The following is a 23,112-nucleotide window of genomic DNA, read 5'->3' as shown; positions in this document are numbered from 1 at the left end:
AAGACCATGTGTAACGCACGGGGTTGTAACTATAGTCCATAAGAGAAATATTCCTCAGTACTACGTCTATGAATCATCTACGTGTTGCCACTGTTCCACTGCATCGTGATATATGCCATATATGTGTGCAACAGGTTTAACCTACAAGTCACAGGTTGTCACGATTGACAAACCATAGACGCACATGTCATCATTTAAGCGACAGTTATAGGCCGGAACCATACTACGCAAGCTACATGTCGGCAGCACTTCGAGTGTCTGAGTACATCAATTATGTCAGTTCATCTGCACCGCGAGTGATCAATTACCAATATTCAAGCATGAAGCAGGAATTGAACAGTTGGCTTCCAAACCTTAGAGCGCTTGCCATCCTTCAGTGCTTAGGAGTGGCTCGAGTTTCTACGTTATAAGCCATTCTAGTGTTGAGTTCGATGGTAACCAAGTGCTTCATTTGAGGGTACAGCCTCGATTCTACAGACTCAACACTTCTGTGTAGCTGTGGGCCACTCCACTGAAACTTAGCTGCGGCAAACGTTGTCACACATTGTTAGCCTTTTTGGCACGGTGCTCCAACGATCGGAAGCGCCGAACCACGCCCTCTGGAAGCGTCATTCCACAGGGTGCCTGCCGATCCTTGAAAAAGTGAGCATCTGTCTGCTGATAGGACCGATTTCTATATTAAGAGTGTGTTAACCGCCTATGCACATGAACAAAGCTGTTAGCTGATACCGTCAAATCTGTTGCGGTTGCAACAGCTATTGCAATTTCTGGCTGATTTCTTGCCTAAATACTCTCTACAACGATAACCGAAGTAAGACGCAGCCAAGTGAGTACTTGAAAAGAGCTGCGCCGAAGGAATTCTATGCTGGTAGTAGACTGTTGCCCAAAAATGGCCACGAAGTGCGTGTTGTTCCCTTGGCTCGCGCTGCTGGTAGTAGTGTACCCGTGGTGCCTCCTCATCACTGCCGGTGAATCGTACGGGCTGTCCTTCCAAGCGGCCGCTCCGCCAGCCACTTGTCTCCACGTGCCACGCCGAGAAGTCCTTCAAGGTTCCAGCGTGTCAGTGCCTTGCGCTGGGGCAGATCACGACAGCGGCGGTCAGATCAGATGGTACAAGGTGAGCCCCTTGCTGGATCTTTGGGTGAAGCAGAATAGACAGAAAGAATAGAATGACGATTTTATAAAAATGCGAAAATGTGCTTAGTTGTCGCACACTGGCACTGCGGGAAAAGAAAGGGGGGGCGGGAGAGGGGTAGTGGCTGAGGATAATAAAAGAACCTGAAGATAAATGCCGCCTTCCGGACCAAGATGGAGGACAGCGGGCGCGCTTAGCAGAAACTGCGCGTCACTAGGTAATTTAATTATTTGGACACAACGGAACACGTGACGTGTGTGCTACCAATGTGCGGATACGGCCGCTCCTTCCTTCCTTCCCCTAAATAATCTGTTTTACTTCGCGAACACAGAGGGAGAAATAATTATATATATAAAGAATGGCTCGAGGCCTTTTGGTTGAAATAGGTTAAATTAATTAAATTCTGGGGTTTTACGAGGCACGCCGTGGTGGAGAACTCTAGATTAATTTTGACCACCTGGGGCTCTTTAACGTGCACCCAATGCATGGCACACGGTCGTTTTTATGTTTCCCCCCCTTCGAAATGCGACCGCCGCAGCTGGGATTCGATCGCGCGCTCTGAGACTTAGCAGCGCAACGCCAAAGCCGCTGTGCTGCTAAGCCCGAGAGCGCGGGATAAACCACTTACTCACACCACCCAGGTGAATAATTGGATTAGGCGAAGGGAGATCGAACGCCACATCGAAATGTAGGCAGAGGAACGGTCCAAGGGCGCGCGTAGTCGACTCGTATAGCTTAGCTGCAGCACACAGCAGAAGAGCCACCAGTGCGTGTAGACCACGTAATCAGCACTGACTGCTAAGCAAAAGTTTACGGAGTCTAACTGTCGGACGACAAAATAAGAAAAAGGACACTCATAATACATCAGCGTGACTTATGCTTTCTTTTTTTTTATTTTCAAGGAAGCTCGCCGTAAGAAATAATGTTTCTGGTTCATATACTCAAGGTGAAGGAGACCAGGCCACGTTTCGGCGTTTCCGCTGTGGCGCACCCAGCGATCACAGCTAGATGTGGCAATGTAGCCAAGGCCGGCTTGGAGGAGAACTCGAGTATTTCTGTTGTAAGTTGGGACAACTAGACAGACCTTTTCAACAAGAGCGCCGCACTAGGCGTCGCCACAATGCTATCTAGGCTGTGCTAATCCCGCGTGAACACCCGCGCAAAAGCATTGCAGACGCTGCCACGCGTGCCTTTCTGCTGCCGCACCCCGGAAAGGAGGTTCTTGCTATCCCCAATGAAAAGCGTCTGTAGTAAGCGGTTAGCAACAGCTTCCGTAGCTCGGAGGGGACAGTTTGGGTGTGTTACATTCAGGGGAAAGTATTGCTAGTTGAAAGCACCGGTGACAGTTGATGCAAGGGCCAGCCCGGTTCATCGTGCCCAACGTCTAACTTTCTCCGCTCTTGTAAGGTTCCAAAGAAGGGTCAAGTCACACGGTTGTGTAAAAACGCGTGAGCCCTGCCTGAGAGAATTTTCACAACAGTGAAATAAGGTGAGGGATCGAGGATGGAGGAGGATCCGCACAGGGTGAGAAGTGTGTCACTGCTATTGGGAAGCAACGGCGAACGGATTCGCAGCCTTGTCTTGAATCAAGTGTACCTTGGCGCAGGTACAGTCTGTGTTGCTATAGATGTAAAACATCCCTCGCTGACTTACACTGCGTTGTGAAATTTTTTCGCCACTTGAATAAACGCTCTGGAATCTGGAAACGCAAACATGTGGAATACCCTAAGAGATCCGCAACTTGCTCTGAGTCGAAGGTGACTTGAACTCTGGCGACCGCGGACGAAATCATGTGGTAATTAGGCTAACAAATGTGCGCGCGCTGCCTGATAGGGTACCAGTATCTGTACGGACGCTTTGAGTGTCAACTCAATTTGAGTCAGTGGTGTGGGGGTCGCGAGTGATATTTCTGCCTCGCTATCTTACTCCTAACTTAGCAGTTTCGTTCATCGTTATGTGGATGAAGTCACGTGAAAGCACTGGCTTGTGCTAATTGTTTATGTAAAGGCTACACTGAAGGTGCATAAACAGTGCGGAGAAAGGCAAAGTAAGTTGTTTTTAAACCTTGGCCGGATGCTTGGAAATCAGCTTCGTTAGTGGCGTTTATATACGCACATTCTTATAAAGCAGGTCTTGGAGTAAAGCGAAGCAGCGCAGTTATGGTGCGTACAGAGGCTCAGTTAGGCGCCCCAAGTGAGCCCACTGCTTAACACTAGGTCACCTAAATAGAGCCATGACGCGATATCTGTTTGAGCTTCGGCTGCTTGTGATGCTGTGCGTATGTAGTGCGCTGGTGATGTTTATTTATTATATAAACAATCAGTATGTGCTGGCTTCCACTTTCTTTATTTCTCGGGGCTGTGTTCATCAGTCTCTATTGTTCCATTAGCACAGGCCAGTTTAAATATAAAGTCGTCGGTGACAGATAGCATCATGCCCCTCTTCTCCACTGGGAAGGGGCCATTACCTCTTCCATTTAAGGAAAATGTAAAATTTATCTGCATGAGAAATTGCCATGTCAACAAAAGTAATAAATGTATTTACTGTTTCCGTTTTATTTAACGGCTTTTGGGCACTTGTTGCCACAGCGAAAGCGACGCTAGGCGGTAGTGACGTCATGTCTGCTTAGCCGAAATCATAAATCAACCGCCATTTTAAGAGATATACGTCAACTATAGCAATTAAATAGCCCATTTGTTTACCAGTTATGATGATCTTTCTCTGGTTCAAGGAGGTTTTTGTGAAACTGTTAGATGGAACAACAGTTAATTTCGTAGCACATTTTCAAGCTGGATGCTTCGAAACTAGTACTGGTCTTATGATTGTTGCTGTTGTGTGGTTCCTGTTGTTGACGTACTGCCGTTTCTGTCACTGCGAGTGCGTTAGCGTTTCTACAACTAGCGACTTCTAATACGGCTGAAGGCTGCATTTCTAACTACCATTATTGATATTGTTTGTTACAATATTAAAGAAACAGCAAAGGAAAAAGAAAAAATTTCGTACGTTTGAAGACATTTCTTTCAAAAGTTAGCTTTCATTTCTTTGAGGGCAGGAAGTCGACTAAAATTTTCTTGTCAATTTGCCGTTCAAACGATTCCGATGCCGTACGCGTTAAGGCGCCGATATCACAGCGCTTTCTTTAGTGGCAACCTTGCACCAGAACGGCTCCCGAGATTTCATTGCTTACTTACCAAGTGATGACCCGATGCATTAAAAGAACAATTACCTAGCTCCAGAAAGTGCTGGGAAAGAAAGCTAGTCAAAAGGAGGAAAGTAAGCAGAGCTCAACCAGGGCTACCAAAGTGTTTGACTTCTTGGGAAGCCGTTGCGCAAATGTCAACATGGTGAAGCCGCAAATACAGTGAATCACTTGCCTTCCTGGCTTGCCTCGCCTAATGCTATAGTAAACTGAGTCATTTGCTGTTTCATCTGTGAGAGCTACCAGTACGTATTGATAAATGTGTTCAACGCACTCTCAACATTGCCTGTTCGTAGGAAGGCAAGCTCGTATTGCCCGTGCAACAAGGCCCCGTGGCCATGAACGGCTCCTCGCTCAGGCTGACGCAACTGGGCTCAGCTGACTCCGGTTGCTACCAATGTTTACGGGACGACGGCCGCTGGAGCTCGTACGCTCTCGAGGTTATAGGTAAGCCTACGGACGGTAAAGGTCACAAGGATGGCGGTTTTGGCGAGCTCGCATCTATTGCATAGTATTGTCCGCAGAAAAACGCAGAACGAGAAATCGAAAAGTATGGTGAAGGCAAGAAAGTGGAAGCAGAAGGGGAAAGGGATCCGGCGGAAAGGCGTTAGACTTGCAAGTGTTTATTGCGCTATATGTTTGAACAGCCTTCAGCAATGGACATCATGCTTGCGTGTAATTGCTGTGAGCATGTCACAAGTGTCACGTAATAAACACTTCGAAGTTTAATGGTTCCCTCCTACTGTCCCCGGTTTCTTTTTGCGTTTTTCATACTCTTAGGTAACTCATTCTGACTTGCACTGCTTTCAATACAGCTGCAAAAGTGGGCACGGGCATGTGGACCCCGCTTTATTATTAGGGAAATTGATTTTCGCTGGCTTCGACCATCATGCTCACTTTCGAGTCGCTTTCCGAAGCATTTTATCCTTTATGAGAAAATATTTGGCGTTTCTTGGTGCATGCTACCGCCATAGTACGTAGCCGAGCCACAAAAGAGGGACACTTGGCAAGGGGCATTATATCCGAAGGTGAATATATCCTTACGAGAAATTCCTTGCAGGAGTGGCACCTCAGACTATCAAGCACATGTGTTTCATGCCAGGGGTGAACGCTGCTTGATAGTTCCCGGATAAAGGAAGCAACACTGACACTGAGATCTGCCACCCCAGACGTTTTATTGTGTCACAGTCACCACCGCTGCATATCTAGAGTGAGAGATACTCATAGCGGAGATAAATAAAAAAATAGGCAGATAGCGAAGACTAGTATCTCGCAAGGAATTGTGGGATGCAGCGTCTTCTGCAGGAACTTCCTCTTCAGGACGCCGCGTCTCGTCGTTTACGCTCTGCGGTCCGTGCCGTCGCTTTCTCTGTGCTTTGTTGGCCTTCGCAGTTGCTTTTCTCGCAAGTTTCTCACGTTATACCTTGAGCGCTGTTAACACTTAACTTAATGACCAGTGTATTCCCCACTCTTGTTTTCCCGAAGCAAGCTACCATTCCTTTATTCTAGTGGTAACGCCTCTGGACTACTGTTCGTTCGCAGCAAAATGTTTGTTTGTCGTCCGCGTTTGGCGCTATACAGCTTGTCCCACATAACTTGAGCCAAACTTTTAAAAACGAAAGGCGCTCCGGACGCGAGTTGAACCGAATGCATAATGTTGGCACTGACCCAGACCTACTCAGGCTATTTTTCTTGTTTCCCCCTTAAACTAACGGATTAGTTATGTTTAAGTAATCAACTTTTTAAGTGTTGGCTGCAGACCCCAAGTGGGATACGCAAAGTTGTAAAGCACCTTGGAAAACCTCTTAATAAATTGTTTCCAACACGATATATCTCACGTGGTCCCTTTTTCCGTGTTCCAAAGAAAGCCCTGAAAATATGAAAAAATTCCACGTGACGGAGCGCTTGCGCACTGATATTGTGCGCCGCTCAAGCGTGCGATGGATTAACAAGGTCGGCAACACTCGGCCAGCAGCATGCATTTGCTACGTCATACGCTAAGAGCCGCATATCCATATACCTACACCAGGCATAACGCCCTGTTGCGGGCCAGTCTCGCTGCAGCCGACCTTGTTCATCAATCGCACGCTTGATAACAGCACAATAACAGTGCGGAAGCGCCCCGTCACGGGGAATTTTTTCATATTTCGTGGTTTCTCTTTGTAACGCGGAAAAAAGGACCACGTGAGATATATCGTGTTGGAAACAATTTATTGAGATGTTTCTCAAGGAGCTCTACGACTTTGCGTATCACACTTGGGGTCTGCCGCCAATACTTAAATAGTTGATTAATTAAACATTACTAATGCGTTAGTTAAGGGGAAAATAAAAAAGATAGCCTTAGTAACTGTAGGCCAGTGTCAACATTATGCATTCGGTTCAACTCGCGTCCGGTCCGGAGTGGCTTTCATTTTTAAAGCTTTGGCTCAAGTTATGTGGGACAAGCTTTATAAGAACTTGTTGCACTTCATACGGTAATGCGTCGAGTAATTCCTTCGACATGGCACTCACGATGATCTGACGTATGAAATTGTGAAACTTATCCATCACGTGGGAGAAAAGGAGCATGATGTCTCTTTTCAATAGATACCAAGCCATTGCGGCATCATTGGAAATGATGACGCAGATAGGGCAACTCGAACGTCAAACCAAGAACACTGCGTCCGCATACCTATCTAAAGGACCGACCCTGCGAGACAGCTTCAGATTTTAGAAAGCACATTATCCTTTGCTGAGTGGAATACCGCGCATAGAAGGCGCACCAGACTGCACAGACTAAACCCTTCGCTGCAGCACTGACCTCTGGCCGGACTACACCGACCCAAAGCGCCTCTTCTGTGTCTAATGTGGGTGGGAGTTTCCTTCACAAAAGCTTAGTCAGCACTAATTGGAATGGCCGATAGTCCTGCATGTGATGCTTGCGGATACGAGGAGAACATTGATCTTTTATTGTGCGGCTGTCCTAAACTTGCAGCACAAGGACAAAGTGGCTTTTTCGTAAGTAATATGAGTGTCACGCTGCTTTACAACTCCTCTTTTCATGGCCAGGCACCAAGATAACGCAATCTTGAGGGGAAATGCGTATTTTTCTCACAAAAGGCAACGGGAAGTCAACAGTGTGTCTCGTTCATTCGCCTTGTCCCTTGTTTAGATATCAGCATAATACAATCACCATTACAGCGCATCAAAACGCTAAAATTTAAACAGCAGCCCCTCCATTGCCTCGTCTATTGTTGTTGTTTTACGAAAACTTCATTCAACTTTTATGTGCAGGTCCGATGTCGCCGCCGGAGATCACTGACTCTGACGGAAATGCTGTCGGATCCAAGCTAGGCTCTCTCGTGCAGGGCGAGGCACTGGAGCTGTTTTGCAGCCCACCGCAGGGTATGGTGGTGTCCAAATACGCGCTCCAGCGACAGCGCTCCCTGGGTAACAGAAGCTAATCTCGAAGGCCAAGCTTTTGTCACGGCGTGCGCTGGAAGCACATGCGTAGCCGGAAACACATCATTGACGCTTATCCAGTTAGAGAATCACGTCCTCATGTTAAGCATTTTTGTTCGTATTATTGCTGGAAGCAAATCCCTCGGCGTAACAGGTAATGCTTCATGGGTTCACTCAAGGTGCATGTGGACTTACCGTAAATGGTGCACGGGTTGTCAGAGATCGCGCCTGATGTTGATCTGGCCTGCTACCAGATATGAAAGGCCCCGGTGAACTCATAATGGGACAGAATCTGCTGGGGGAGGGAACACGTACAAGACCAGAACAACCTCCGCTTAGCGATTCCTTCAGCCCTGTAGTCAACCACTGGTACGTGTCTCCTTTACGCTGACTCTTCCATGTAAGGAGCTGGTGACACAGCGTTTGAAAGCCGCCTACCGCGAGCACGGAACAAGGAATACGAGTGAGAAATTTTTGACTTTCGCGGACACGAAAATAATGACGTAATTTCAAAATCTCTGATCCAGCATTTATTTCACACATGGGTGACAAAAGAAAGTCGTCTTGTTAAGTAAAACACAGCCTCCCGCTACCCCCCCCCCCCCAAAAAAAAATATTTTGTTATTGTTGCAACTACCTCTAATTAACATGTGTGTCATTTCGTCCCAACGCCATCGTACGTACTAACAATGAAGCTTTAGCTCGACGGCTTTTATCTAAATACATCGGAACGGAGAAATCGTTTTTCTCGGCATCCACTGCACCGAATTAGAACTAGGTTTCTTGCATTCAAAAGAAAAAGTTAAAATGCAGTGACTGTAGTAAGGAAACTTTTTATTTAGCTCGTCAATTATTTAGGAAAAATGATTGAAAAGCTCACAGTGTAGAAAAGAAAAACGGTTAGTATCGTGTTTACAACTTTGTAACTCACCAAAAAAAAGAAAAAGAACATTATCGGAATTAGGTTGTGAAGCGACGAACATTTACGTAATATACATCGCTCTGAAATATAGCAGTAATCTGTAAGTAGGAATTATGCAAGACCGTCACACACTTTGTAACAGTTTCGTGTAAGCTGTAGAATCATATATATCATTTGTTGAGTTAACAGCTTAACAGATGCCGTTTAAGGAACCACGATATTTGTTTTTGGTGCAGACATACGAATTTCTAAATTTCGCGCCTGAAATGTTTTTAAACTTACAAATTTTCGAAAATTTTTGTAAAAGTTCAAGGCACTAAAGCGAAATTCCGCGTCAAGAGACGCTACAATTAAACTTTGTCTTTCATATGCAACAAGCTTCAGTCAGAGCGGTGCAGCGCCTGTCTCATTTAAGCATTCTTGGTTTTTACAAGTATTTGAACGCGGAAATTGAAGTTGGGCCCGAGCCCAGCTTCCCCTTAAGCCAAAATATACTTTGTCAAGCACGGCGCAGAGTAGTGTAACGGCCGCAAGTATAATGTGGCTGACCAGTACATAAACCTCATTGCTACCTCATTGCTTGTGAATCAATGGGGTCCAATTGTCAACACGAGGAGTGCGGTCCATTAATTATGTAGATCAGGTGCTCAAGTCAAGCGTGCATTCCGTCTTTGAATGTGGCGCTGCGGCGGGAATAGTATGCATTCATAAAAACAAGACAAATGACAACTTTCATTTGGCGTAATTGTTCTAAATAACAAAACAGCGTTGTTGTGAAACGCCCTTAATAACGCATAAACAGTGTTCACAACTTTGGTCGCGACAAGCCTAAACAAAAACCGCCAGGTCGACCATGTCTCTCACGCAATTGAATGTCTCTGTTACGTTTAACACGATTATACACAAGGAACTACAATGAAATGTCAGCAGCAAACAACAGGAAGTACATTGCATTGGCACAAAAGCGTGGCTTGAAAAGTTTCTTCTGGAGCATTCCGTGAGGGAATGTACCTTCGGGCACCTAAGCAAGCTATTTCAATGCAATAGTACCTGTGCGTTTTTTTTACGAATAATCAACTGTATTTTAATGCTATTAACAACAACTCACTACCTAACACTAATAATACTCGTTTAGTGTCGAAGAAAAATTTGTGACTACCACGAGTTCATAATATTTGCAGAATAAACTACTTGTTAATATGACCGATATCATTTTGGAATTATTTGCCAGCTAACATGAAGTCTCGCTGCTAAACACAATAGTTGGTTGCTGGATTCTTGATTGACGTTACTAGAGCCGTCTAAACAGTACGTAAATACAAGGCACAGATATTACAAACACAGATTCTTTCTTTCTCGCCATCGTTTCTGGTGTCCGCTTCTTCTTTCCGTGTCCCACTCATAATGCGCTAGTAACGCCAAACACCGATTAATTGTGAAGTGCACGACTCAACTATCATTATTTAGAGAAAGTCCTAAAATCAGTCTCCGTATCGTAATTTTATGGCCATACTGCCCTCATTGTCTCGCGTTATTAAGCTTCCTTGTGGTGCATATATTTATCTGAATTATTTGTAAGGTACTTTTATTTGCAGTGTTACGTTCGTCTTCTTCCTGTTTGCCTGCTGTGCTTTAACGTTGCCCTTCTCGACGTCGGTAGACCTACGCTCTTCGGACTAGGCTCTGGTCTTCGGCAAACGTCTTCGGAGTTCGGCGTCCTAATTTGTAAAGATGTATTTATGTGCACGTGCACCATTATCTTTATGCTAACAAAATTTGCAATCCTCCGGCTGCCGCAGAGTTTCCGAGTGCACGCATCCGCTGGCAGCTGCAAGACCAGTGGGGTCCCTCGTCTTCGGCCGCGGCTGGCACCACGGTGCTGCTGAGCGGCACGGGGTCGCTGCTGCGCGTCGAGGCGCTGGACCGGCGCCACCACGGACTGAAGCTGCGCTGCACCGCGAGCCGGCCCGTGGCCGGAGCTGCGTCGGCTTCTGTCACGCTGGACGTTTTCCGTAAGGGCGACCGAGAACCTTTCCGTCTGTGCTTTTTGTTTCACTTATTGGGAGGAGACCAACACAAAACGACCCTTACGTCGCTTGACGCCATGTTGTGAGCGAGAAAGGAGCGAGTGGTATGCGCACTAGTTTCGGCGGGCGTTATCTAAGGAGCGGGGTCAAGTTCAAGGCATGCCCTGAAGAGCAACGTGAGCGACGCCATTTTTTTAGCTTGCGCATTGTTTCAACAGCAAGAAGACAGGTCATGGAAACGCTACAGGCAAAGGCCGAAGAATGAATTGAACTTTGAAACTTTAGTAAGGATACTTGCTACTAATACGAGGGTCAAGGGCACAATGAAAAAAAAAGCGGGTGGGGGAGAAGTGTAAAGGCTCATCCAAGCAAATACAGACAATGAAACCCTGAGTGTAAGTGATTAAATTATGGTGTTCTACGCACCGACACCACGATACGATTAGGAGGCATGCCATAGTAGAGGGCTGCGGAACCACTTCTGGGTCTGCCAGTGTACTAGTGGACCTTTTATCATTCGAAACAAAAACGGAAGCACTTATACGTCGAATAAAATTTGTCTCAATGGCTGGGGTGCATGTTGCCTATTGTACTATTCAAAGCTCCGAAATGGAGAATGACTAAACCAGGTGCCCAACGAGATAAACTATTTTACCACATCACACACATATACACTTCCTCTCGCGCATGGCGCTTGTTGGAAATCACGTGGAAGTCTGTGAGTTCCCGTTCATAGATTTCCATAGCACCAACGATTGCATAATTGGGCATTTTTCTTCCTGCGTCCCTCTCCCCCGGTGTAGGGTAGCAAACCTGTAGCAATGTCGTCAATTCCTCTACATTTCTGTTACTTGCCTTCCTCTCTTCCCACAGTCCGATTACTACCGTGCACTGATCCAGGCAGTGATGCTCACTTTCTGCGCCCCTTTCGTGCATTCCGCTTCCATAGCTCATTCTATCGTAAAATTAGCTGCCGTTGGTTGCAGCGCGCCATAGCGCACTTAGATAAAGCAACCCCCACTATGAGTACCATGACACATAGCAGGGAATCGTTTCGGGCCATGCGGACTTATTTACTCTGTTAGATTTGGCTGTCGGTCACAACAGGTACAAACAATAACTTGACTTTAAACATTGACTTGTCTAACACTTCATTAAACGAACTGACAAATATATCTATAAATAGGAGCTCATTGGAAGCGAATTCCTGTTAACCCGTGATACAATTCTTTTCTGTGTACGTTGAACTTGTTCAAGTATTCTATGCTATTTTACTAAGTATTCTGTGATATTGTACCGCTTTATGGCTCTGTTGGGATGCCATGTCTGATTTGAAGCAGATTTTTTTTCTCTCTCCTCTTCAGCATGTATCCAATTTCTAGAATCTGCAAGATTAGAGGTTGTTGCATTGCACTGTGCTTTGTATTGTATTGCGCTCTTCACCAATCCTCCACGTTCTGCTCAGCGTTGTGGTGGCCAGGTCTCCTCAAGCTGTCCTAAAGAGCTTTTCTTTTTTCCTGGTCTCGCGCAGTATGTTTGCTGCAAATATGTTTGCGAAGCATGTTTGCACAGCATTTTTGCTGCAAATAAATACAAATTTAATTTGATAACGCTAATGTTGCGCCGCACTTGTTTGCACATTGTGACATGTGCTTGCTTTATTTTTCTTTTGTTTACTTTCAGCATTCTTTATTTCAGTGGTATACTTCGCCACAGCAGTTTTATAATGTTCGGTTCTATATACTATGTTGTGGCCTGTCTTTTGCTACACGTGAACTGCGATTATCATGCATTTCTTAATAGAGACCCCCGGTCGACAACGCATAAGGAACAGCTGTTACGAGGTCAACTCTTCCTTGGAACGACATTCCTGGGGAACAAAGCTGGTAGTTCTTGCAGATGGCAAACTGTTCGCGGATAACACGCTATTGGGCGAGACACGCACTTCTAAATTTCTGACTTAAATTTTGTTTGATTTGATTTTTAGCTCACGAGAAATTGCCAATTTATTTGAACTCTATGCGCGGCGTTGCCATTACTTAGAGCCTTAGCCGGCGACAAACGCAGCCTGCATAAGTGAGCACAGTGATGCACGCGTCTCGAATGACGTGCGCCGTAGATCGTATCTATTTCTGCGCTAAACACACTTGCGCGTACCCCTGGCTGTGAATAAGAACAGTTATGCATTTACAGGGAGTCAATAGTTAACTGACAACTTGCTGACAGCGCCGATAGCGACTCAGTAACAGCGCTGATAGGCGCTGTCACTGAGGCATGGGCATCATGACTACGTGCACGTGCTGGGGGCATGTTATGCAGCCGCGAGTTTAGTCTTCGTTAGCGCAAAGTTTCGATGTCCTCCACTGTCAGGGTGAGGTGATAGGCCACTTATGTACGAGAAGCACCTTGTATGTTTTTATTTATTTATATATGCAGCAGCCCTAACTGAGGGCTACAGCAGGAGTGCGAAAGGTTACAGACTATCAGTAAAACACAGCAAAGTAAGTAAAAGGAAGTAATTGAAACAAGTATAATTGAACCGCGAACACATACACGAAAAGAACAGTAATACTGATGGAGCAATTCACGTGTTATAAAGGTGGTCCCCAGTGGCAACTAAACTAGTTTAGTGGTAAGGAACGGATGTTACCGGGCGAAAAATTCCAAGGCTCTATTATGCATGAAAAAAAAAAGCTGTATTTGAATGTGTTGGTACGCTGAGTAAAAAAAGGTGTAAAGTTCTAAGCGTGGGAGCTGCGGGGACAACTTGCTTTTGTATATGTCAGATGGTTACAGTAACAAAGGCCAGAGGTGGAGTTATTAATTGCATATAAAATTTCAAAGTTTCGATGTGATGACGCGAAAGCAGCGCTTCCATGCTCGCTGATTATAGATAATGTGTTGCTGAGAATATGCGGCTGTAATGCGGAGAATATGCGGCTGTAATGAAACGAATGAATTTTCATTTAACGTTTTCGAGGGAGCTTACTCCACAGTGTTTGTAGGTGTACCAAGCCGCGGACACGTATTCGAGAACCTGGATGCACTTGCAGTTTTATATAAAGGCAGTTTTATGTCACGAGGGGGTCTTTGTTAAAGCGCGGCCCGAATAGCCTGGTTATTTTAGTGCTTTTCCGTTTACATATTCAATGTGGTTAGACGAAGAAAGGTTTTCTGTTAGAATGACGCCTAAATATTTATATTCGGACACTCTTTAAGGGCGAACCAAAACGCCTTTCAAAGAATAGCCAAAAGAAAAGTAGCTCCGTCGGTTGGTAAATGACATCACCACTGTTTCACTAAAGATGGCGCTAACTTACGGTATTTTAGACCAAGTGCAAGAAGACATGAATCATTGCACAAGAAAGTAATGGTCTTGGATGAAATAATGGTTTCATACAGAGAACAATCCTCTGTGTAAAGACTAACTTCAGACGAGGGGCAGCAAAATAGGTCGCTAATATATACTAAAACTAATAAGGAATAATAAGGTGCCTTTGCGGACCCCTGAAGAACACCGGGGCTGACGTCAATATGGAACGATTCTACTGAATTGAAGGAAACAACTGAAGAAAACTGGCTATCCAGGAAACAAGACGGCATTTATTAAGTACATAATTTCATAATTTCATAATTTATTTAGCTATGGTGTTCAGTTTTACTAGTAGCCTAGAATGAAGCACATAATCAAAGGCTTAAGAAATTCAATGAAGATTTCATCCAGTATAGATTACCTAGATGTGGATTACAAGTGGCATCATGAACATCTTAACTTGGCATCACGCGATACTTTGGCTCAAGTGCGAGCTTTAATAGTTTACCATATATGGTTCTTGAATAGCAACGGCATTCATCCGTCATTGTAGTGGGACAATTCCGAAGCGCGAAGTAAATTACGAAGCGCGAAGTAAAACGCCACCGGCCGTTTCTTTCGTTGTCGTTCAAACAGATCTTTCCTGTCCCAATTACATGCCCCCTACAATCACGTTTCCCTGTCTAATGGGCGCTTAAATTAGTTTCAACGGACCGCCACATGAAAGTAAGAAAGATTACTGAGCCCTACAATATGCTCAATTGTCTTTCTGGCTTTCATCTAACAAATAGATGGGTTCATAGGAAGATAGGGGCTTGCAATGTTAACTGTGGCAAAACAAGTGTACTTCAGCAACCTATCTTCTTCTACCATGGTTAGCTTCATACACCAGGGAATATTGTTTACAATGTGCTCAGTGAACCTACCGTATTAGTGCAAATATAACAGGAGCGCTTCTTTTTATGTTCGGCCTGGGAACGTGCCTCGCGTTTTGTTTTGATTTGTCACACAAATATAATGCGTTTTTTCTTTCTGGCATTTGAAACTGCAGCGGGCTAAACCAAAAGGCACCAAACGATCTCTACCGTGAATGGATCCGTGTTCCGTTCTGCCGCCGGCACTTCTGAAATGCTGCCTCTCTAATCACCGTGGTGGTGCGGAGGACGACGTCGTTCTTGCCATTGTAGCAACGACTAAACCGTGCATTCACTCGTCCTTTCAGTTGATTTCGCTAATGCAGGTCTAACTAACGATGTTTAAAACGCCATGCGTGTATGCGCTCTAATGCATCGTTTCTTGCTCCTTTGCGGTATCATTCCGCATTATAATCGTAATATACGTTTTTTTTTCTTTTTCAGGGACCTCACAAGACCCCATCACCTTGTAGTCGTCCTCTGGTTATTTTCATGCATATTCGGTATTTGTCTTTACACCTCGTTCTCGTGACCCAAAGCACACTTATCGGCGTTCGACGCACACCAACTCTGGTGTTGGGCTGCTGAGCATGAGGTCGCGCGATCGAATCCCGGCCACGGCGGCCGCATTTCGGTGGAGGCGAAATGCGAAAACACCCGTGTACTTAGCTTTAGGTGCACGTTAAAGAACCTCAGATGGTCGAAATTTCCGGAGTCCTCCACTACGGTGTGCCTCATAATCAGAAAGTGGTTTTGGCACGTAAAACCCCATAATTTATTTTTAAAACCAACCCTATGCGTGTTTACCAACACGTGCGTTCACTGAAGCGGCCTCGAACTCTCCGGCGCAGTGGCTCCCGTTCAGGCCCTGCTCGTGCGCCGGGGTCCCCTGGTGGCCGGCGTGACCGCCGAGCTGGAGTGCGTCGCCTGGGGCTCGCGTCCCGAGCCGACACTGCGCTGGACGCTGGGCGGCCGTCCGCTGGCCTCGGCTTTCAGCCACTGGGACGGCCGGAACGTGAGCACGGCCACGGTCACGCTGAGACCGACACCGGCGGACCACGGACGCCGCCTGGTGTGCGCCGCCAGTAACCCTAAGACTCCCACCGTCCCGCCCGTGCAGGACTCACGACGACTGGACGTGCACTGTAAGTGCGCCGCCGTCGTTATCCGCATGCTACTGGCGGAGGCCTCTCTCGGAGATCTCGAGGACAAGCACCCTTACGCTGTATCAGCCCATTCCATCGTGTAGGGAGCGATCTTTAGAGCAAAGCTTTCCTTCGCGATCGGCAAATGGTGCGCGTCGCCGCTACCTGTAAGGCGCCTAATTAGCCGCTTTATGCAAGCTTCGCTTCGTAGAGAGTCCAATATTTGCGTTGGGCTGGCATGACTATTTATTCGATAGTCGCGCGTTGGCCGCTTTTCTGGAACATGCCGCAACATTCCCGGAACAGCTTGTTTCTGAAGCTGCCGAAAGGCATTTTTTTTCCATAATTATCCCTTTCAGACGCTGTCTACACAATTGTGTACAGCAAGATAGTGCATCAATAGCAATAGCACTGATGTGAGTAATGATATTTAAAATGTATCACATATGTCTTAAAACACTTATTATTGGAGCTGTGGTAGAATTTTGAATGATGTGCAGAATGTTTTAGCCGAATGAGCGGAAAGGTTGGGTGTTTTTACTCGGTGTCATTATGCTGTATGTAGCGGCTTCACTTCTTTCATTGTTTTTCACAGTGTCATGCGCCAGGCATAATTTTCAAGTGGCTGGATGAGTGCTTTTTAAGCGTTTGAAAACGCGAAATGGTTTATGTTCTCATATTGGATGTTCCTGTAGGGAGTTTTCTCATGGAGTCCACATTCTGTAAACTTGACAAAACTCAATAAACAATATAAAATTCTTAGTCTTTCCTGCAGCTGTACACTTTCGATGATTCTGAAGTGTCAGTAAAACTGGTGAAAGCAAGTTTTCAATCAAGGGGATATGGGAGAGAGAGAGATGCAGATGAGAGAAAGGCAGGGAGGTTAACCAGACCTAAAACCTCTGGTTTGCTACCCTGCACTAGGGGAAGGGAAAGGGGAAGTAAACACGGAAAGAAGAGCTTGACAAAAATAAAAGCGTGAGAAAAAAAAATATGAAGAGGGATGAAATGGGGTCATTATAGTCTTTCTAATAGGCCACTGTCACGTAGAAAAGTCAACAAAGCCTTGACCGACTTTTGCTGCGACGACGACCGACTTTTGCTGCGACGACTCGGAAGGCGAAGGATCTTGTGTAGGCGACACCAAGCCACAGTCGGCAAAGTACTGCTTTTTCGAGTCGAGAGAGTCCAGATGGGGGTCGAAGTCGAAGGGGATATAGTGAATACAGACAATGCAAGTACCTAGAACAAAAGTTACATTGAATGATCCAGGCCATAAAATGAAATATTTGTGCGAAATTTCAGCAAGGGTAAAAGTGAGGTAAGCGCAACATTACTAAATGCATAAGCATTTCTATGCCTACCTACAAGAAATTTGTTCGTGTGTCGCATAAGACTAATGCAACGGTTAATACCCCCTTAAACAATGGGTCGTACTCTCGTAAGTAATGGCTCATGCCCCCTTAAGGCAGAGGAAACAAGAAATGTAATGCAAAAGGATAGAAAGTTGGGCGAGTTGTTACGGTAACATGATCTTGGATTGTAGCGCGAAGTGACACGGACACAGACTAGAAGCAGACAGGACGAGCATCCGAACCATTAATAAAGCATTGAATGCCCCCCCCCCCCCCCTTCATATAATGCGGTGGTTTTGCAACAGCTTCGCTTGACATCCAGGTTGATAAGGAGCGATAAGAGTTGAGAAAGGTCGGATAAAGTTCGGTAAGGTTGATAACAATCGGCGAGCGTTAATAAGGGTTTATGCTGGTCAAATCAAGTGTCATAACGTTTATAACGACATAAGCTGCGCGGCGATGAGCAAGTGGCACAATGTTTACGCATACTTAGGCAACTTAGACGCATACTTCGGCAATTTTCGTTCGGTCGTTAGCAGCGATTAACGCGCGTACTTCAAACGCGACTTCCGAACTCCGGGCACGAATCGTTCAGGTTGTTCGGCGCACTCGCGTGCAGACGCTCCCGAGGTGCAGCTGGAGACTTGCAATGCAGCAGCGGGCTGGGCGTGTCTTCGCTGCCGGGTGGACGCCAACCCGCCCCCGCTGCGGCTCACCTGGACACGTGACGGTGAGCCGGTGCGAGACGTGCCCGCGCTGTCCACCGTGCTTCGCTGGCGCCAGAGGCCAGGCCGACTCGAGCACTACGCCTGCGCCGCCGAGAACCCTCTCGGCGCGGCGTCTAGTCGGCCGGTGGGGCTCATTCTGCTCGAGAAACACGGTAACGAGATACACTGCGTACTCGATTCCGCAATGTTACATCGCGCGCTCCTCATTTGGTTTCCGGAAGTATAATGAGAGTTTTTTGCTCATTTATTTATTCGTTCGTACTTTTTTTTCTCTATGAGTAAACACCAGGACACTGGACAGTGCCGGCAAAGAAAAGACGGTACAATATGGTCACGAACAGAGCTCGTTGGGTCATGCATTCCTGAAATTCAGCAGATGACTTGGATAACACTAAACGCCTTCAGCTTTGGATCGTGTTTTTTTTTTCATCACTTTAGAGCAGCTTGCCTGGTTAATTCTAAGGAACAAACTAGGCCAGAATTTCCCACCGCTATCTTTCTAAGTAGGAGATAGCACGCAGCTGTGTGCGCGTGCAAAACGGGCGACCTCACACACTCTCATTTAATATAGTGGCCTTTCTATACGCTGTATCTTTTACTATCTCGTGATTTGCTACACAGACTGATGCCGCTCTCATAAGCTCAACGCACCTCGAGTTTTCTGTTAGATACCTAAACAATAGGTGAAGTGCGCCTACATGTTATAAAAGAAATGTGTGACCGATGATTGGAGCAAACTTCGGTCTTCTATAGCAGAGCAGCCAGTGCTCTAGCCATTAGGCCAAGATCGCACGCATGATTTTCTCGTGCCAGAACACGCTGCCTAAAACTTCTTGTGTGTGTGTCACGCGTGCCATTTTCTCGCATTTCCCTCCTCCTCCCTCATGACAGCTAGCGCTTTGATACGCTGTGTTGGGCTGCACTGCCTTTGGGATCGGCCCATATTTTTCGTCAAACGAATACCCACACAGTGGGTGCAGTCCGGATTTATTGCAATCGTATTACAAAAATACGGTATCATGTTGGGACACGAGATGTAGAAGAGCGCAGCATACGTGGGAAAACTTCCTTAAGATGTTATGAAAATCAATGCGGAAGGAAAGTAGGACAATGAGCAATTCAACGCATTTAGCGCAGAGTAGTCGGCTACAATGATCAGCACCGGGCGCCGTCCGCAAAAGCTCTCGACAGTGGCGTATCGGAGAGACGCTAAGGCTGAAGTGTTTTGGTGCCAGAACTCTCCCCACGCCATCCTTTTTTATGTCTAAAATGCGAAGCCTGATGAAAAGAAAACGTGGTAACATATCATACCCGTATATAGTTAGAAGACACTGGCCGAAATAAACAGCAGGCTGGAAGTGCCTCCGAATTTCACTCTTGGCTCTGACAATGGGTCTTGTTCGTGCGCGTAATCACGCCGCTCTTTGGCACCAACCATTGCCGCAAGTAAATGGTTGTTTATCTTAAGCAAAATGAAGAAACGTAAAGAGAGAGAGTGACTGCTGACAACGCTATAACTGTCTAGCTACATCACAGCTGAACAGCGGCAACGCTAAGCATTGCTGTAGCAGACCACGGATGACCATCATTTCTTTTAATCCCGTAAGATGTGCATCAGAATATATGTGTGTATTGAAGTTTCTTTGCGCTATTATAATGAAGGCGGAGGTCCTGCCGCAACTACAGCTTGTGACGCTGCACTCTGCAGCAGACCGTCGCTGCCACTAAGCCACTGGTGGCGTGTACCTAAACCGAGGCTCACCGTTGGTACCTCCACCATTTGCGCAGGCAAGGCGACAATGTCGACGGCCCTTACAGCAGCCCTGCTTCTCCTGCTCGCTCTCCTGCTGTTGCTCGTTGCTTTCTTCTGTATCCTGGCGTGGAACAGGCGCCGCCTGTGGCTCCGAGAAGTGCGAGGTCGGACCAGAGGGCGGCGAAGCGCTGACGTGCTCCACGCGGCGTCGCACAGTGGACCATTAGCGTCGCTTGAGCGCGGCGACGTGCACAAGCCGGCGTAGACGGGACGTTCAGTTCTACAGGTCGCACACTTCCTTTGCCTGCACCGCAAGAGTGGCAATCAAAGGAACTCTATGCTTTCGATTGGCCAACCAATCGGTGGAATATGGCCATGTGTTGGAAGCATTGCAGCGTGGAACGAATGGAGGGAAGTGGTTGAACAGAGCTACATTGATTTTTTAGGTACTATTCCGAAAGAAACGGCAAATGTTTTTGGAATGAAAAAGAAAAACGAACTGAAAAACAAAACAAAAGGTACCTACTGCATCCATTGACCATTAAACAAGTTCTTGTTCGGGGAGGAGCCGGTTGCACAATAGGTGCCAAGGTAATAGATGTATATCATATATTTCACATATAATATGCATTCATATGTTGGTAACAAAAGGAAGGCCCTTGTGTTGCCATGGCGACGCCTCCCCAGTAATTATAAGTCTGTAAAATAAAAAAAAAAGTCGCTCAGACTCACTCACAAACTATTTCTATTGATCAGGGCTGATTCGGACTCAGATTTACCAAAATTCTACTAAGCCGGGCTCACTCGGACTCAAACTCACCAAAATTGTACTTAGCCGCGTTCACTCAGACTCACACTTCTGTCTCAGTTTGAGGGAATCGACTCATGAGTGAGTTTGTCGACCAATGGTTGCGAGACCTCATCAGTAATTCAATCAATGATTTTATTCGTCAGGAAACGAAAGCAATCGCGAGATGCAGGAAGAGGTGGAGAGATTCACGAGAATTTAAGGTAGAAGAGGTGGGCTGGCTAGTGAGTGCGACCATTAACCGTGCGCCGTGCCGATACACATGACGTACGACTGGCACCATGCTTCAAAAATTATATCTACTTGCACACACCCCGTTATCGATGGTTTATGCCCTTGGATCAACTAGCGCCCTTGTAAAAATAAACATACTCACCAAAATCTAAATATCGAATGTAGACTGTCTATCCTCTTCATACCTTAGATAGCCTCCTTTCATAGCTCTTCGGTTGAATTGCTGCATGCCTATAAGTTTGTTGCCTTGCCACCTCTTTTGTATTTCACATTCTTCGTCAAAAATAGCGTCTGCATGAAAAACAAAGAACAGATTTCGTGGCCAAGAACTGGTGCTGTGCAATTGTTCCTGTTCTGTCAATCTGTCGTGCTATAATACTTCAGCAAGACTGGTCGAGATAATGGCTGCAATCAGACGCTACCATACGGTACGTGATTACAAAGAACATTTCGGCGAAACGTTTGCAGCAGAACACACTACCTGTCTCTAGAGAACTTCTAGCTCTCCAGGCACGGACCAAGCATGCGGCCAGACAACACATGTTTTTTGCATTACATTGCTCACAAGCTAGGACGAAACAGAAACTTCAAATCAGGGTGGCGCACAGTGCGAGACTACACACAGCGATGGACCAAGGACGAAGACCATGCATGATGTTTGTTGAGGCAAGAATTGTGATGATAGGTATATGCCCAGGAAAGTAAGAGAGCAACAGCATCAAACAATATTTAGGGGTTCTGTGCCTCTCGCGCCACAGTTGAACAAACCCGTCCTGGAATATACTCCACTGCACAGTCATTTAATTTCATCAAGCCACTTGAACAATTAAGAGCAACGAAGAGCAAAATGCCCTTGTTAGGTGGCCTGCTTCCAGGTAGTTGTGCTGCCCCTACTGTTTTTTCCAGCCTTTTGAGATTAATAGTGGAAATGTCAGAAGGCCCAAAATACTCTATTGGGCAGCCACCTGCGAGCATGACGGGCCCTGTGATGGAATAACATTAGTCAGGGCACGCTTGAAAGGCACTTTTAGCAGTCTGCATTCCACAGTGCAGTCATGCGTAGCCATTGTAGGTGAAATAGCAGCAGTCAATGCGAAAATGACACCCACTGTTGGCAGCTGGCATGAAAAAGCACATTCATATGGTAGCATTGTTTAACTTGGTTATCTGGCCCAGGCAAGTAATGCGAATAAGAGAACAATTATCAAGCATCATTAGCTTAGTGAGGCCCAAAATACTCAATCGGGTAGCTACTCACAGCAGTAGTCGAGGGCACGCTTGAAAGGCACCGTTTGCAGTCTGCAAATCAAATCGCAGTCATGCCGCAGCCATTGTTGTATTTGTTATCTGACTGGGCAAGTAACACGAATGTAAGCACAATTTTTCACCCTGAATAGCTCCGCTAGCATTGTCTGTACTAAAAAATGCTCAGTAAAGCTTAATGTGTTTTATTGAGGCAATTATTTAATTCACAAGCCATCGGCATAGCGATCGACGGCCAGGTTCAGACAATGACATTTGTGAAGTAATAAATGGTGAAAGTTGCAAAAGCTCTCAGTGCACTGCTTTGCGGGGCTCTATTCACTTAAAGATGTGTTTGTAACGATGAAAGCGTCAGACAGGAAATGACACGCCACTGCACAATGTTATTCATATTGAAAATTTTTGCCATCATAAGTGATGGACAGCGAAACCGTCGGTTTACTAAGACTCAAAGCATGAAAAATGCACCAGCATAGCAAGGTGTTGTTTCACAATATGCAGCCTTTCACGTGCACTTCTGGCGAGCGGCCACATGCACTGATGCATAAACATGAACAGAGGTAAGAGGCAAAGTTACTGTGCAACCCCCATAATGCTTTTAAGAAAATGTATCTGTCAACCTTTCTGTTTTCATAGGCGATCAAAATTTGTTTTGAGCAAGTTGGTTAATCACATTGCGGCAACAGCACAAGAAGCGAGGACATAAAACACCGCGGGTAGGCAGATTGATAAGACGAGGTAGACTAGTGAGAAAGGTTTTAATGAGATGGAAGAGGCCAGCCCTGCAGTCTACATGACTTAGTGCTTTGAATGAGATTGGTTAATGAAAAACAAATGCTAACATAAGATAAAAGGACAGAAATAAAAGTAAGCGC

At 46.0% G+C, this 23,112-nt stretch overlaps 1 protein-coding gene across 1 annotated transcript; it reads left to right on the top strand.

Moving 5' to 3' along the window:
* Positions 1 to 889: 889 nt before the first annotated feature.
* LOC126534850 (nephrin-like) lies at positions 890 to 21,256 on the top strand. The gene is made up of 7 exons (XM_050182074.3): positions 890 to 1,117; positions 4,631 to 4,781; positions 7,608 to 7,718; positions 10,497 to 10,709; positions 15,803 to 16,096; positions 18,071 to 18,331; positions 19,968 to 21,256. Exons 1-7 carry the CDS (start codon positions 890 to 892, stop codon positions 20,195 to 20,197), a joined length of 1,488 nt encoding a protein of 495 aa, XP_050038031.3. The 3' UTR covers positions 20,198 to 21,256.
* Positions 21,257 to 23,112: the final 1,856 nt, after the last annotated feature.

This window comes from Dermacentor andersoni, chromosome 7 (assembly GCF_023375885.2).
Source record: "Dermacentor andersoni chromosome 7, qqDerAnde1_hic_scaffold, whole genome shotgun sequence".
Classification (NCBI taxonomy): Eukaryota; Metazoa; Arthropoda; class Arachnida; order Ixodida; family Ixodidae; genus Dermacentor; species Dermacentor andersoni.
This window is presented reverse-complemented; position numbering and strand designations above follow the sequence as displayed.

Excerpts from the sequence above, each read along its gene's own strand:
- LOC126534850 (XM_050182074.3), top strand. The coding sequence starts at position 890 with ATGGCCACGAAGTGCGTGTTGTTCCCTTGGCTCGCGCTGCTGGTAGTA. Across the intron at positions 10,710-15,802 it reads TGTCACGCTGGACGTTTTCC|TGGCTCCCGTTCAGGCCCTG; the intron begins GTAAGGGCGACC and ends TCTCCGGCGCAG. Across the intron at positions 16,097-18,070 it reads ACGACGACTGGACGTGCACT|ACGCTCCCGAGGTGCAGCTG; the intron begins GTAAGTGCGCCG and ends ACTCGCGTGCAG.